At 34.2% G+C, this 15,369-nt stretch overlaps 3 protein-coding genes and 1 pseudogene across 3 annotated transcripts; 2 read left to right on the forward strand and 2 right to left on the reverse strand.

The window, feature by feature from the left end:
• The first annotated feature begins 2,555 nt into the window (after nt 1-2,555).
• Nucleotides 2,556-5,083, forward strand: LOC106394571 (annotated as a pseudogene).
• Nucleotides 5,084-5,634: 551 nt separating this feature from the next.
• On the forward strand, nt 5,635-7,097 carry LOC106396849. The gene is made up of 5 exons (XM_013837349.3): nt 5,635-5,937; nt 6,016-6,132; nt 6,420-6,454; nt 6,645-6,745; nt 6,823-7,097. Exons 1-5 carry the CDS (start codon nt 5,765-5,767, stop codon nt 6,907-6,909), a joined length of 513 nt encoding a protein of 170 aa, XP_013692803.1. The 5' UTR covers nt 5,635-5,764; the 3' UTR covers nt 6,910-7,097.
• A 349-nt stretch (nt 7,098-7,446) lies between these two features.
• Nucleotides 7,447-9,323, reverse strand: LOC106395508 (endoglucanase 12). Its single transcript, XM_013835946.3, has 4 exons — nt 9,069-9,323; nt 8,335-8,988; nt 7,976-8,257; nt 7,447-7,880 (listed from the first exon to the last, which is right to left on the reverse strand). Exons 1-4 carry the CDS (start codon nt 9,282-9,284, stop codon nt 7,563-7,565), a joined length of 1,470 nt encoding a protein of 489 aa, XP_013691400.1. The 5' UTR covers nt 9,285-9,323; the 3' UTR covers nt 7,447-7,562.
• Nucleotides 9,324-11,620: 2,297 nt separating this feature from the next.
• On the reverse strand, nt 11,621-13,757 carry LOC106394656 (endoglucanase 14-like). Its single transcript, XM_013835222.3, has 4 exons — nt 13,503-13,757; nt 12,775-13,428; nt 12,420-12,701; nt 11,621-12,062 (listed from the first exon to the last, which is right to left on the reverse strand). The coding sequence occupies exons 1-4, from the start codon at nt 13,728-13,730 to the stop codon at nt 11,745-11,747; spliced, it is 1,482 nt and encodes a 493-aa protein (XP_013690676.2). The 5' UTR covers nt 13,731-13,757; the 3' UTR covers nt 11,621-11,744.
• Between the last annotated feature and the right edge of the window lie 1,612 nt (nt 13,758-15,369).

Genomic DNA, 15,369 nt, shown 5'->3' on the forward strand with positions numbered 1-15,369 from the left:
TTTGTTTTTTTCTCAAAATCTATGTGTTAACCCCTAAGAAAATATTGAATTTTTTTGGTAATTAATTAAATATCTGAATGGGTTCAAAATTTTGGTATCTAGAGAACGGAAACTGAACCCACCCAAACCAAAATATTTTGGGTGTCCGAATGTATCTGAATTAGATTTATATACCTAAATATATTAGTTATTTTAAAATTTAATATATAAAATATCAAAAATATATAAGATATTTTTAAGATGTCCAAAATATTTGAAAATATATACAAATAGTCAAAATTAAAGCTGTAAAATAGCTAAGCTATACTCTAAAACACCATAAATATTTAAAATATCTATTGATCATCTATTCAAATATTCAAGCCAAACCAATTTTATGTTAAGTTTAAGTATTTTAGCATATGTTATTCAAAGTTATATGTAATATCTAATTTTGTTTTAAAATTTTGAGAAATTTTGAAGTATATAGTGAATTTAAAGTTTTTAAAAATAATTTGAACAGGTTATCCGAATCCGAACCGAACCGAACCCGTAAAGATCCGAACCGAATCCGAACCAAAATTTTTAAATATTCGAATGGAGCTAAAATCTTTAACCCCGAAAATCCAAAATCCAAATAGTCCCAAATCGAATCCGAATGGGTATCCGAACGCCAACCCCTGCTTTGAAACAATGAATGTCTTACCATCTAGTCAATTCTCTTTTCCTTTCGGCCCCAAAGCCCAGGCCCATCTCAAAAGAGTAGCTTTCAAATATAGACTTCATTCATGGGTCAATAAAAAGAACAATCATGGTCCATGTCGCCAATACTTTTAATTTATTTACACAAATACTCTCATCTTCTCTGATAAACATTTCATTGACCCCAAAATAAATATCTACGTTTCAATTTTCGTTGTCGCACCGACGGGAAAAGTACACTTTAAGTCGCGCCAAATACGACTCGAACAATTGAACAGTACCACATACAACTTTAACTCAATTATAATTCGAAAAAACTACTCAAACTTCTTAAAACATGTTTAAATCTACATCGACTCTAACATAAGTTAATCAATCTTTAACAAGATAAAATGACGTCATTTTGATATGCGAGGAAATGTGTCAATTTCGATCCCAACACTCTTAGTCATGCCAAATAGAACTCAAACAAATGGTCAATACCAAAACCGACCTCAACTTAATTATAATTTAAGAAAAACTACATGAATTTCTTAAAACGTGCATAAATCTACATTGACTTTAACATAATTTAGTCAACCGTTAACAAGATAAGACGACGTCATTTTGATATATATATATATATATATAAAATATGTTTATTCTGGGATTCAAACCGTGTTCTGATACCCTTTTAAAGGGGCACACTAACAATTAGATAAAAGTAATTTTTTGAAATATAATTAAAAATTTGAAATTATATAAACTAGCATTCTTCTTCATCTTATCAATTTAAAATTTTGGCGATAATTTTTTCTGATTTACATAAATACATTAACATGTTTTTTATTTATCATATCTGTAATAAACTTATATCTTACTAAAATATAAATAATAAAATATTTATTATTATACGATCTTAAATATACTTAAAAATTTGAATTTATTTATAAATTTTTCTTATATAAGTTATGTTTTTTAAGTTAAGTGGACATTTTTTTTTATTTTTCAAGGTTAATATTATATATTTTTGATATTTTGTTCAAAAATGTTAAAAGGCATTTTACCTTTCTTTCACTAAGATATCTTGTACAAAATATTAGATATATTAACAATAACTCAAATATTTAAAAGCAATCACCAAAATTTTAAATTAGATAAGATGAAGAAGAATAGTAGTTTATATAATGGGGAATTTCAATTTGTAATAAAATTTCAAGAAGATATTTTAATTTAGTTGTTAGTGTCCCCCCTTTAAAAAGGTATTTCGGCACGAGTTTGAGTTTCGGAATGAACATATATATATATATATATATATCAAAACGATGTCGTCTTATCTTATTTGTTAGTTGTTGATTAACTTCTATTAGAGTCAATGTAGATTTAGGCATATTTTAAGAAGTTTAGATAGTTTTTCTTAAATTATACTCCATCTGTTCCTAAAACATTCATATTCTAGAGAAAACTTTTGTTTCAAAAAATACATATTTTATATTTTCAATGTAATTTTTGTCAACTAATAATGAGAAATTGTGAAGTTCAAGAATATTAATTGCATTTTTAAAATCTTATTGATTAAAATATATAAAATATAAAATTACTGAAAACTATGTATTTATAGTTAAGTTTTAATATGTTTTATTAAAAAGTGTTAAAATTCACATGGATCTTTTAGGAACTGAGGAAGTAATTGAGTTGAAGTCGTTTTTGGCACTGACCATTTGTTCGGGTCTTATTTGGCACTACTGAAATTGTTGGGGTCGAAATTGACATTATTAACGGTTGACTAATTTTTGTTAGAGTCAATGTAAATTTATGCATATTTTAAGAAGTTCATGTAGTTTTTTTTGAATTATAATTGAGTAGGGGTTGTATTCGGCGCTGATTAATTGGTTGGGGATTGTTATTTGGCCCTACCAAAATTGTTTGGGGTAGAAATCTGACACTTTTCCCTCACACCGACCGTGAAGAAGAAGTGTCTGAACGCAAATCAATCATACGATGAATGAGTGTCTCTCGATCTCTCTCAACGCCCTGTGATTTAGTTGCGGTTACTTCATAACGATGTGGCGAAGATCTCCTCTGTCTCGCTTCTCCTCGAGGCTCTCTCTCTCTCTCTTCTTCTTCTTCGTTCCCAAACCCTATACTGATCCCATGGTCTCGAGAACTCTACGCCGTCAACAGTTTCTCCCAGCCTCCAATATCTCCCCAATCATCTCCTAAGCCAGCCATTTCCGGCGAGGTTCCGTCGAGAATCGCGGCGGCGGCTGGATAAGGTCACCACTACGCTCGTCGTTACTGGGAGCTTTCCAAAGCTCGACTCAGGTACGGTAAAGTTTGAAACTTTGATTCAAACTCTATTTAAAAATGGTATCTTTCGTGTTGATACGTTTGTTTGATTGGTTGCAGCATGCTCGTGGTTGCGACATCTGGCACTGGTTACATTCTCGGTACGGGGAACGCTACGGTTAACTTATCTGGTCTTTGTTACACTTGCGCTGGCACCATGATGATCGCTGCTTCTTCTGCTAACTCCTTGAACCAGGTTTTGTTCTCTCTCTCTCTTGAGTAGGCCTGGACCGTTTTACCCCAACCCGAAGTATCTATCTAAACCCGAACCGGAAAAACCTAGATAGGATCCAGACCGTTATACAAAAATATCCGAACATGACTTATGAACTTAGCTTAGTACCTTGGGGTTTGGTTATAACCCAAACCAAAATCCAAACCAGAATCCGAAGATATACGAAATTAGTTAAATATGTTAATGTTTTTATATATGCTAAGGTGATTTAGATATTTTAGAGTATACAAAATATTTTCGTAGTTTGTTTTATTTTGAATAATTTTTAGTTAATTTAGTTTAATTAATTTTTAATTAGATTTGTGAATAATTTATATATTTTGAAATTTTTTTGTCAATTTTTGAGTTTTAAAAAATATATTTTTGGACGATTTCAAACACTAGTTATAATCCGAACCCGACCCGACCCTATAATTAGTAAAACCTGAATGGGACTTATGACACCAAAAATCTGAATCAACCGAGCCGAAACCCAGGCCTACTCTTGAGTTTTGACTGTATCTTGATTTTGTTTACCTGTTCTTTACTAGATCTTTGAGATAAGCAATGATGCTAAGATGAAGAGAACGATGCGGAGACCGTTGCCTTCAGGACGTATCAGTGTTCCACATGCTGTAGCGTGGGCTGTGATTGCTGGTGCTTCTGGTGCTTGTTTGTTAGCTAGTAAGGTGACTCCTTTTTGTTACTATGTGGTTATTGTTTCTCAGTGGATTTACGACAAGGTTATTGCAGACTAATATGGTGGCTGCTGGACTTGGGGCTGCTAATCTTGTTCTTTACGCGTTTGTTTACACTCCGTTGAAGCAGCTTCACCCTGTCAATACTTGGGTTGGGGCTGTTGTTGGTGCCATCCCACCTTTACTTGGGTAAAAGTTTTGTTTTTTTCCTCTTTGTTTCATTTAGTTTACCGTTGAATCTCTGTTATGTTTTTGTCTGTTTTTGGGTGGTCAGGTGGGCTGCAGCTTCTGGTCAGATCTCTTTAAATTCGATGATTCTTCCAGCTGCTCTTTACTTCTGGCAGATTCCTCATTTTATGGCTCTTGCACACCTCTGCCGCAGTGATTATGCAGCTGGAGGGTAAGATAACATGAACCATGTCGTTTTATATTAGACAATAGAAACGACAAGTTCTGACGTTGTGTCTTGTTTCAGTTACAAGATGCTGTCGCTCTTTGATCCAACAGGGAAAAGAACAGCAGCAGTGGCTCTTAGGAACTGCTTTTACATGGTCCCTCTCGGTTTCATTGCCTATGACTGTGAGTCTCTGTCTTCCCTGTAGATTCATTTTTTTTATGCTTCTGATCTCTGCTGTTCCTACACAGGGGGCTTGACATCGAGCTGGTTCTGCATAGAATCAACACTTCTTACAATGGCAATTGCTGCGACAGCGTTTTCATTCTACCGACACGGTACCATGGAAAAAGCGAGGAAGATGCTCCACGCCAGTCTTCTCTTCCTTCCTGTGTTCATGTCTGGTCTGCTTATACACCGTGTCTATGATGATAACCAGCAACCAGTCCTAGAAGTAGCCGGTTTATCAAACTCTGCATCAGGTGAAGTAATACAAACTCAAAGGAGAAAGAAACGTGCTGCTCAGGCTCCAGTGGCTTATTCTTCTGCCGCACCGTTTCCTTTCCTCCCAGCTCCTTCCCTCTATTCTCCATAAAAAGCAAAGCTTTTAAGAGTAATACAAATTTTTTTTTTCAACGACAGTTATAGAATTATTCTGATACTGTTTTGAGTATAATCTTTGGGTAATAAGGAAGTGAAGAACGCATACTACCAGTTTTATGTATTTTTTGGATCCACAATATATATATTTTATTTGTTTGAAGTTTATTTTTCTTGATCCACAATATACCGGCTATGGTAAATATAATATAACATAGATTAAAAAAATATTTAATTTTATATATTTTTAAATAAAGACATCATTAATTATTCGGATAATTTGACTAATAATAAAATATATTGCAAACTATAAATAATTATATAACATACTTTTTTCGTTTCAAATTTTTTTTTAAAAAAAATTGTTTCTAAAAAATTTATATATGACATTTTCAATGTATGTAATAATGACAAATTGTAAATTTCAAAAATATTAATTGTGTTTAATAAATTTTAATTGGTTAAAAATATATGAAATATCTAAACATGAAAAACAACGTATTTATTGTAAAAGAATTAACGTGTTTTTTTAATAAGTGTGAAAATTTTACAATATAAATTATTTTGAAACGGAGAGAGAGTAATAATTAAAAAATTTACACTGAAAATTGAAAATTTCCTCTAATTTGCAACCTATAATTATTTCTAAAAATCGGAAGGAATATTGGAAAATTTGGTTCACTTTAATACCAAAAAGGAAAGCATTCATTTCATACTCGTATCGGCTTTTGGTTTTGGGAACTAAAATTCGAAAACCGATGATTTGAAAAGTTAAGCGACTAAACCGGGTTGGTTAAATGTTTCGACGGCTACAATCAGGAAGACAGTGACCTGGTTGGCTGAGAATCGATGGCTACGAGGCTGAAATCGATGGCGACTTTGCCAAAACTGATTCAAACCATGAGAAACGAAGCTCCTAAGCATTCGAACCCTGTTTTGCCATCTCTGAGACGAGCTTTCTCCCTCTACGACCAGATCAATCTCATTGACAATGTCCCCGAAGACCAGCTCCGCTTCCAAGAGTAATCTATCCCAATTCGAAAGCATCTCCCTTCTTGGGTTTCTCAGTGAATGATCTTGTGTTGGTTTGGTTTGTGTAGGTTTAATGAGACGAGCTTCACGGTGAATGGAGTCAAATACGAAGGTAGCTTGCTCTGTGTTGGGAACTTGCTTATGTCGTGGACCCCTCGTCAATTCTCCGACATCACCCCTGATAGGTAGGCAAAAGGTTGAGACTTTAAGCTATCTAGATACCTGGTCGTTGGTTTCTCTGTCTTGGAGTCTAACCAAATGTTATGTCACAACCTGATGTTGCTTTTTTTTAACTGTTTTGAGTGAACGTTATGTGCTTTTGATGTTCATTTTCATCAAAGTGGTTTGAAAGGTCGATTTTGATGTGTTTGATCAAACGTTTGGTTTAGTATATGTTTAATTGAGAGGTTGTGGTATATGTTTGATAAGCAAGTGGCTTAACGTCTCTACATTTCTTTTTTCATGGATGCAGCTTGTCTATCTTCCAGACGGTTCGACCCATTCCAGGTGATAATACATCAAATACTATTTGTTTCGTTGTCAATTTGTACAACAAAGAAACTGAATGATAACATATGAAAAATGTAGTCGCATTGCCATTGGTTAATCAACTAGATTTTTGCATATTAGCATCAACGTCAGGACTTATTATATATGTATTCTGTTGAGCTGTGTTTTTTTTTTTTTTTCATTTCAGAGCTCTTAATTGTTGGTTGTGGAAGAAACATTCACCCGGTAACTCCCGAGCTCCGTCAGTTTGTCAAGTCTATTGGCATGAAGCTAGAAACCGTTGATTCTGTATGTTTTCTTCTACTCCCTTACATCATTCTCTAGTCCCACACAAGCCTAATTCTTATATTGATTACTTGATTCAGAGAAACGCTGCATCAACTTACAACATTCTGAATGAAGAAGGAAGGGTTGTTGCTGCTGCATTGCTTCCATATGGAGTTTCATCTTAAAGAATTTTCTAGCAACTCGAGCTCGGTCTGTATAACTGTAGATGAATGTTTGAGACTTTATCTCTTGTGAAAATAAACCGAAACACATCGGATTTTTCTTGCTTCTCGAGGTTAATAACAGACGTTGTAACAAACATGAACCTTTTCATTGCATTTCTCACCTTTCTATATATCTCGGAGTTTGCTTATGTGATGACTTTTATGGCGCAATAGGTCTAACACAATAAAAGAAATGTCCACAACCTTTTTAAAATATAATTCATTCGTTTCAAAATAATTCACGTTTTCCAAAAAAATGTTTAAAAAAAAACAGTTTTATATTTTTAATATATTCTGTAAACTTTGAAAAAGTTAACTGCGTGTTAAATTTTTATTGATTAAAATTTGCGAAAGATAGTAAATCACAAAAATATATTATATTTATAATTAAATTTAATGTTTTACTAATGTGTGTAAACATTAACCATTTTGAAACAAAAGGAATAAATGATGTTAACATGGGATTCCGACAATACTAATATAAAGCACATTTCGGAATATTTAAAATTATTTTATTATATCAAGCCACAAAGTTACATATTTTCCACATAAAATCTATGTAAACGATCACAACCTATGACTTTTACTATGATACATAACAAAATAGAGAAAGATCAAGCAACGGCGGCCAAAACACCAACAAATGGAGCAACTGTGACGATCACAGGCTCACTTTGCTGAAAATTAGTCCTCGCATCTCCATAAGCATCGTTCTCGTCGGGTCCTCCCACGAGTGCTCCGGTTAGTACGTTAGGGTTTGGTGCAGGATTGTTATACCATTTGTTCATTCCGTCATTGCACGTCACGGCGGTGCTGTTCTGTTTGATCGACACTATAGAGGCTGCTCTATGGTGTGGACTCTTTGGATAGTTGGTTCCGAATCCAACCATGTAGCTCATGCTCGTCGGGTTTGATCCAAGTATGTAGTCTACCTATATAAACCAATATTATCGTGTGTAAATTGTTAGGCAATAAATATCGTTCGTGGTACTAGGCAATACCATAGTGTATAATACGTTTTAGCTACCTGAGTACGGGCGTGGTAAAGAAGATCAGCAGCTTGAAAAGTTCCACTGGGACAGTTGATGGGTGTGTTGGCGGCTTTAAGATACTTAGAATAAGCAGCGAGGACGAAGCTAGCGGTGGTGGTGTATTGGAGGTTGTTCCACGGCAAGAACCAAAGCAAACCACCCGGAGTCTTCTTAACGTTATTGGAGCCCATTTGAACACAGTTGCAAATGAAATACTCAGCCATATTCTTGAAATCTTGCAACTTATCGCCGGTCTCTCCTCCCCTTTCGAGTGCAAGCTGCATTTGCAATTAAAAAATTAAAGTTTTGTCTGTTTCTTGTCAGACAAATTAATGAAAATAGACATATAACCTACCTTGGCCATCAAGACTTGTGCACCCACGAACTTATCATCCCATGCAAAAATAGTCCTTTGACCTCCGGTGCCATATTCTTCATTTAAATAGTCGAGATAAGTCTGGTCATCAGTGGCACGGTGGAGCCAAGCCGCGGCCCAAAATAACTCATCTTGGTATCCGCTGCTCGCGTAGAAGCCACCTGCGTTAGGTATGGAGCTTTGGTAGACGCCAGGGTAAGCCTTGGCGAATTCAAATAAATCTTTTGCATGACCAATAAGTTTTTCGCTATAGGCTGCATCATATTGGGCAAAGGCTAGTGAAGCTGCAGCCATAGCTGCAGCTGTCTCGCCTGCTAGGTCAGCACCTGGATGCTGAACATCAATACGGTAAGAAGGACGCGGAGTTGTCATATCCTCTGGTCTCATCCAGCACGCATGGTCCGAGTAGCCGTCTCCCACTTGTCCGTAAAGAACATTGGGCTCTGGGTGGGCGTTGATGAGATAGTCAGTGGCCCATTTTATAGCCGCAAGGACGTTTTCGTGCTCTTTATAAGTCTTAAGCTCCGATTCCATCTCTACACTGCTCCATGCTAGCATTGTCGTTGTGAACGCCAATGAGAATCCAAACTTCATGTTGTCTCCAGCATCATAGTACCCTCCAGTGAGATCAACCTGTTTTTGTTACAGTCGTCAGCACATTTTGATATATTTTACTTACTATACTAAAAAGAAGTGAAATGGATTTAAATTACATGGGCATCAGAACCGTCTCTAAGTGCAGAATCTCCTCTCCAGTTGACTCTTTGGTTCGGCGGCAATTTTCCAGAGCGTTGAGCTTCGAAATACAAAAGACTCTTTGTGAGAGCTTCTCCATAATTAGCCCCATGAGTCATCGGCATTGACAATAACGCAATGAAAAGAGTACTTGTCCATAAGCATTGTGAAGAGCCACTTCTCAGTTGAGACATCGTTTTTCTAATTAATCTTATGACCAACTTTTACTTGTGTTTACTTGTATCTATCTATGTGTGCAACTATTTATAGGGAATCTATATGATGGTATCTATGGCTAATTAAGAATAATATAATTACAATTTGCTAATCAGTCACTAATTACAATTTTCTAGTCAAAAAGTATTATCATTTAGATATGTGTTATCTGTGAAATTGTATTTTGGTCACATAGTTGACCATATATATAGTCAACTATGGATATATATGGATGGGATCTATATGACCAAAATACAATTTCAGAGATAACACATATCTAAATGATAATACTTTTTGACTAGAAAATTGTAATTAGTTTTCTTTCTTATTTTATATCTTATGTATATCCATAGTCGAACTATACGGTTTTTTTCAAAATTGACTCAAAGTTTAAAGTCAATGCAAAACTAATGCATGACTTTTTTGGAACTTTCTTTTTATTTTATTCATCTCAAAAGTTTGGATTATTCAAGAAAATGTCATTACTTTTTTTTTCTTTCTTTCGAAAATGAGTGTTTTACTCTAGGGGTGGGCACTTTACCCGATATCCAAAGCCGCACCCGAACCGAAATCCGAACCGAAGTAGCAAAATATCCGAACAATTATTGAATTAGCAGGGATTGGATATCCGAACCCGAACGGGTAATATCCGAACCTAAATGGATATCCGAAGATAACCGAACATATGTTAATTAACCATATATTTCTAGTTTATGTCTCTCATTTTATATAAAATATTTATATTGATACTACACATACTTTAAGTTCATATGATATACATAGAATTACGGAGAAAATGATTTACTACTCACTTAAAATGCATGTCAAACTTTTTATTTCAAGAATTAACAAAAAGTTACATCCAAAATTTAAAAACAATAGCCAAATTAATGTCTTTTTTAGTTTCAAAATGTTATGTCCAAATCTATTAACTATTCAATCTATTAAAAAAAAAAATTAGTTAAGTGAAAGTTATATTTTTAATTTCAAGAAATTTGAGAAATGAAAATTTTATTTTTTTTTTCAAAATCTAAATATCCGAACCCGATCCGAAATAACCGAACCCGAACTAAAAATACCTTAACCCGACCCGAAGTACAGAAATACCCGAACAGGTTCTATACCTCTATACCGAAATACCCAAAAATTCGAAATATCCGATCCGAACCCGAACGCCCACCCCTATTTTACTCTACCATCTTTATCAATTATTTACAATGTTGTCTTTGTCATCAATACACCAACCACCATTAACATTATTACTTAATTTAACAGATTAAAACCGATTTAGATCGATTTAAATCTAAATCGAATTTTAAGAATAATCGCTTCGATAGGACTGATTTGCCGAGTAGACGGAGGCGCTGCCTAGAACAATTTTTAGAACCATGGTTATATCGCAAACTCACCCAATTAAATAGTATACCAAAGTTTTTTTTTAACAAAAGAGAACAAAGATACTAATAACGAAAAATACAAGAAAATAATTCAAACAAATCACATAACAATCGAAAAGAACTAAAGGAAAAAGACCAAAATTTTAACCTAACGAATAAAGAAAAATTTATGAAAAAGTATGAGCGTAATAAACACTTAATTGCCACAAGTTAACAAGAAATAAAAACACCCTCAAACCTTGAAACGATGGCCTATACAACTATCGAAAAAATCACACATCAACAGCCGCTCAAGATCACAATCTCGAACCCACATGCCCATCCAACATCACCTACAATAGTAATACGAGGAAGAGCAAGAACAAGATTTCCTTTTTCAAAAGACATTACAAAAACATGTGTAACCAGCGAAAGAGGGTAACAGTCTTAAGTACCTATATCACTAAACCTGAAGAAAGAAAGAAAAAACAAAACTCTAAAACCAGAAAAATAATTATTTGTTAAGATGAAAACCTTAATTAATAAGCATATTGTGCACCGAAAGCGCATAATTTGTTAGTTAACCACCAAAAATGTACTACTGTTGCTTGTAGATGAAGAAGAGTTAAATGCAGTCAGTAAGCACGAGTTTCATAATTTATGGCACATGCAAACACTGTCGAATCAGTGAATAATAATTGTTTAGAAATAGTAATACATATCACTGGCACTCGCATATTTATGGAGCTCATGGGTTTCATATAAGAGGTGATGACTATGTAGAAAAACTCAAGAACTTCGTTTGATCTTTTGCACCTCGAGGTCGGTCTGTATAACTTTAGATAAACGGAAACACATCCGATTTTTTCTTGCTTCTCGAGCTTAATAACAGAAGTTACATTTTCAAAATATCTATAATTATTACATTTTCACGCCAAGTTACATTTTTTTTTTTGAAACTTACGAAGTTACATTTTCCACTTTAAAAACTATGTTAATGAACAACCTATGACTTTTATTATGATATATATATATATATATATATAACAAAAGAGAGAGAAATCAAGCAAAGGCGGCCAAAACACCAACAAATGGAGCAACGGTGGCTGGCACAGGCTCACTGTGCTGGAAATCAGTCCTCTCATCTCCGTAAGCATCGTTCTCGTCGGGTCCTCCCACGAGTGCTCCGGTCAGTACGTTAGGGTTTGGTGCAGGACTGTGATACCAATCGTTGAACCCTGCATTGCACTCCACAGCGGTTCTGTTCTTTTTGATCGACACTATAGAGGCTCCTCTATGGTGTGGTCTCTCAGGATAATTGGTTCCGAATCCAACCATGTAGCTCATGTTCTTGGGGTTTGAGCCAAGTATGTAGTCTACCTATATAAATTAATATAGCATGTGTAAACCAGTCACGGATATAGACAAGCGAAGATTAGTATAAGGTACTCTGAAATTTTAAAATTAAATATACAATAGCCATAAGCGCCTTAATTATTTAAAACATTTTTTTATTAAAATTCTTACTAAGTTATCTATAACCCGAAAATTTCAGCGCAAAGCCTAGGTAACCACTAACGAATATCTCACTATCAGTATATAAAATGTTTTCTCAAGTTATTCATATGAGATAGAAAGTTATGAATTTTCATAGAGATGATTATTTGAGGAAAATTAATATCTTCTTTTAAAGGAGAATGTTGTGTGGTTGGCACTATATATACATGTTTAAACTACCTGGGCACGAGCGAGGTTACGAAGATCAGAAGCTTGAAGAGATCCACCGTGACATTTGATGGATGCATTAGCGGCTTTAAGATACTTTGAATAGGCAGAGAGGACAAAGGAAGCGGCCGTGGTGTATTGGAGGTTGTTCCATGGCAAGAACCAAAGCAAACCTCCCTGAGTTATCTTAACGTTATTGGAGCCCTTTTGAGCACAGTTGCAAATAAACTGCTCAGCCATACTCTTGTACTCTTCCATCTTCTTGTTGATCTTTACTTTCCCTTCAAGTGCAAGCTGCATTTGCAAAATAAAATTACGTTTTGTTTGCTTCTTGTCACAAAAGTTAGTGAAAATAAACATAACCTACCTTGGCCATCAAGACTTGTGCACCCACGAACTTATCATCCCATGCAAAAACAGTCCTTGAACCTCCGGTATTAGATGCTTCATTTAAATAGTTGAGATAAATCTGTTTCTTAGTGGCACGGTGGAGCCAAGCCGCGGCCCATAATAGCTCATCTTCGTAGCCGCTGCTCGCGTAGAAGCCACCTGCGTTAGATATGGAGCTTTGGTAGACGCCAGGGTGAGCCTTAGCGAATTCAAATAGATCTTTTGCGTGACTAATGAGTTTTTTGGCATAGGCTGCGTTATATGGTGCAAAAGCTAGAGAAGCTGCAGCCATAGCTGCAGCTGTCTCGCCGGCTAGGTCAGCACCTGGATGCTGAGCATCAATGCGGTAAGAAGGACGTGGAGTTGTCATGTCCTCGGGTCTCATCCAGCATGCATGGTCCGAGTTGCCGTCTCCCACTTGTCCGTAAAGAATATTGGACTCTGGGTGGGCTTTGATAAGATAGTCAGTGGCCCATTTGAGAGCTGCAAGGACTTTTTTGTGCTCTTTATGAGCCTTAAGCTGCGATGTCATCTCAACACTGCTCCATGCTAGCATTGTCGTCGTGAACGCCAATGGGAATCCAAACTTCATGTTGTCTCCAGCGTCATAGTACCCCCCAGTGAGATCAACCTGTTTGTTACAGTTAGCACATATGATGTATTTTACTTACTATACTAAAAAGAAGTGAAATGGATTTAAATTACATGGGCATCAGAACCGTCTCTAAGTGCAGAGTCTCCTCTCCAGTTAACTCTTTGGTTTGATGGCAATTTTCCAGAGCGTTGAGCTTCGAAATACAAAAGAGTCTTTGTGAGAGCTTCTCCATAATGTCTAGAGACAGCTCCAAGAGTCATCGACGACATTGATAATAACAAAATGCAACTAGTACTTGTCCATAAGCATTGTGAAGATCTGTTTTTCAATTGAGACATTGTTTTCTAATTAATCTTATACGATTTCAAGACCAAATGCACAACTTTTTACTTGTGTTGACATATCTATGCGTGTGTGTGCATTCAATTATTTATAGAGAATCCATAAGATGGAATCCATGGCTAATTAAGGATCATTAATTATTTTCACTCAAAAAGTACTAGTTAAAAATTTAGCTTAAACCTCATAGTATTATAGATCTTCACATTATTCAAAAAGATGTAGATAATTTTGTGAAAAATATTAATTAAATGCCATTTGATATGTGTATGTGTGAATTTGTTTTTTTGTCAACATCTGTACTATTAAAACAAAATTCATATTATGATTGATAAAATTTAATTTAAACCTCATAGTATTATAGATCTTCACATTATTCAAAAATATGTAGATAAAGTTGTGAAAATATTAATTAAATATCATTTGATATGTGTATGTGTGAATTTGTTTTTTTTGTCAACATCTATACTACTAAAACAAAATTCCTATTAAGATTGATAAAATTTAGCATATATCTCATAGTATTATAGATCTTCACATTATCCTAAACCTCATAGTATTATAGATCTTCACATTATTCAAAAAGATGTAGATATAGTTGTGAAAATATTAATTAAATTCCATTTGATATGTGTATGTGTGTGAATTTGTTTTTTTGTCAATATCTATACTATTAAAAAAAATTCCTACTATATCAAAATAACTCATAATTAAATTATTATATTAATTAATAAATATATGTAAATAACCTAATATATAAATTACTTTGTAAATTATAAATTAATATAAGTACTTATAGTTAAAATAGCAAAATAACATATATTCAGTGATTCATATATCTAGATGGGAAAATCACATAAGATCTTATAACTAACTTGGTTTAATTGAGTTAAACAGTCTGACTCTAAACTAAACGAGTTTAAATGGAATAATTTACTTATTTTAACATCCATAACAATATATTTGATGTGTTTTTATTAGATTTTTATATTTATATTCCGCGTTTTAAAGTGCGGATCAAAATTTTATATTTACGTTACTTTTATTTATAGACCTATATATATGCTCAGGAAAAAAAAACTAAGCTATCTTTAAACTATAATTTCTTTATCTAATTTTTCTATCTTATGTTTATCCATATTGTTACTGCAGTGAATCTTACATTTTGTATAAGATTTTAATTTCGTTTTTTTCTTTTTGACTTCTAAACTTATGTTTTGACTTTTATTGATTCGTTTTTGTTTTCTCTTTGTCGACTTATAAGTATTCTCTAATTAGTTTTTCTTAAAGTTGCAATTACGAAAACATGTGTAAGCAGCCAAAGAGGATGACAGTTTTCAATACCTATATCTCTAGACCTAAAGCTATAGAAAATCATAATAACAAAATCTCTATAACCATATGCAGAAAAAATGGTTGCAGAGGCCATGTGTTCAGATGAAAACCTTGATTAATAAGCATATTATGGACCTAAAGCTCATAATTTCTTAGTTAACAACCAACAATGTATGAAGAAGAGTCGTGTCCTGATTTTATTTTCTGGTAGGTTTGAATGTAATCAGTGAGTACGAATTTCATATTTGGCACGTGAAAACACTGTCGAATCCGTGAAGAATAAGTTAGCAACATAGTTGTCAC

The sequence above is a fragment of the Brassica napus genome, chromosome C4 (genome assembly GCF_020379485.1).
Source record: "Brassica napus cultivar Da-Ae chromosome C4, Da-Ae, whole genome shotgun sequence".
NCBI lineage: Eukaryota > Viridiplantae > Streptophyta > Magnoliopsida > Brassicales > Brassicaceae > Brassica > Brassica napus.

Coding starts and splice junctions, on each gene's coding strand:
- LOC106396849 (XM_013837349.3), top strand. CDS start 5,765: ATGGCTACGAGGCTGAAATCGATGGCGACTTTGCCAAAACTGATTCAA. Junction 5,938..6,015: donor GACCAGCTCCGCTTCCAAGA/GTAATCTATCCC, acceptor TGGTTTGTGTAG/GTTTAATGAGACGAGCTTCA. Junction 6,133..6,419: donor TCCGACATCACCCCTGATAG/GTAGGCAAAAGG, acceptor TCATGGATGCAG/CTTGTCTATCTTCCAGACGG.
- LOC106395508 (XM_013835946.3), bottom strand. CDS start 9,284: ATGTCTCAACTGAGAAGTGGCTCTTCACAATGCTTATGGACAAGTACT. Junction 8,989..9,068: donor GAGACGGTTCTGATGCCCAT/GTAATTTAAATC, acceptor TAACAAAAACAG/GTTGATCTCACTGGAGGGTA. Junction 7,881..7,975: donor TTTACCACGCCCGTACTCAG/GTAGCTAAAACG, acceptor TGGTTTATATAG/GTAGACTACATACTTGGATC.
- LOC106394656 (XM_013835222.3), bottom strand. CDS start 13,730: ATGTCTCAATTGAAAAACAGATCTTCACAATGCTTATGGACAAGTACT. Junction 12,702..12,774: donor CACAAGTCTTGATGGCCAAG/GTAGGTTATGTT, acceptor TTGCAAATGCAG/CTTGCACTTGAAGGGAAAGT. Junction 12,063..12,419: donor GTAACCTCGCTCGTGCCCAG/GTAGTTTAAACA, acceptor TAATTTATATAG/GTAGACTACATACTTGGCTC.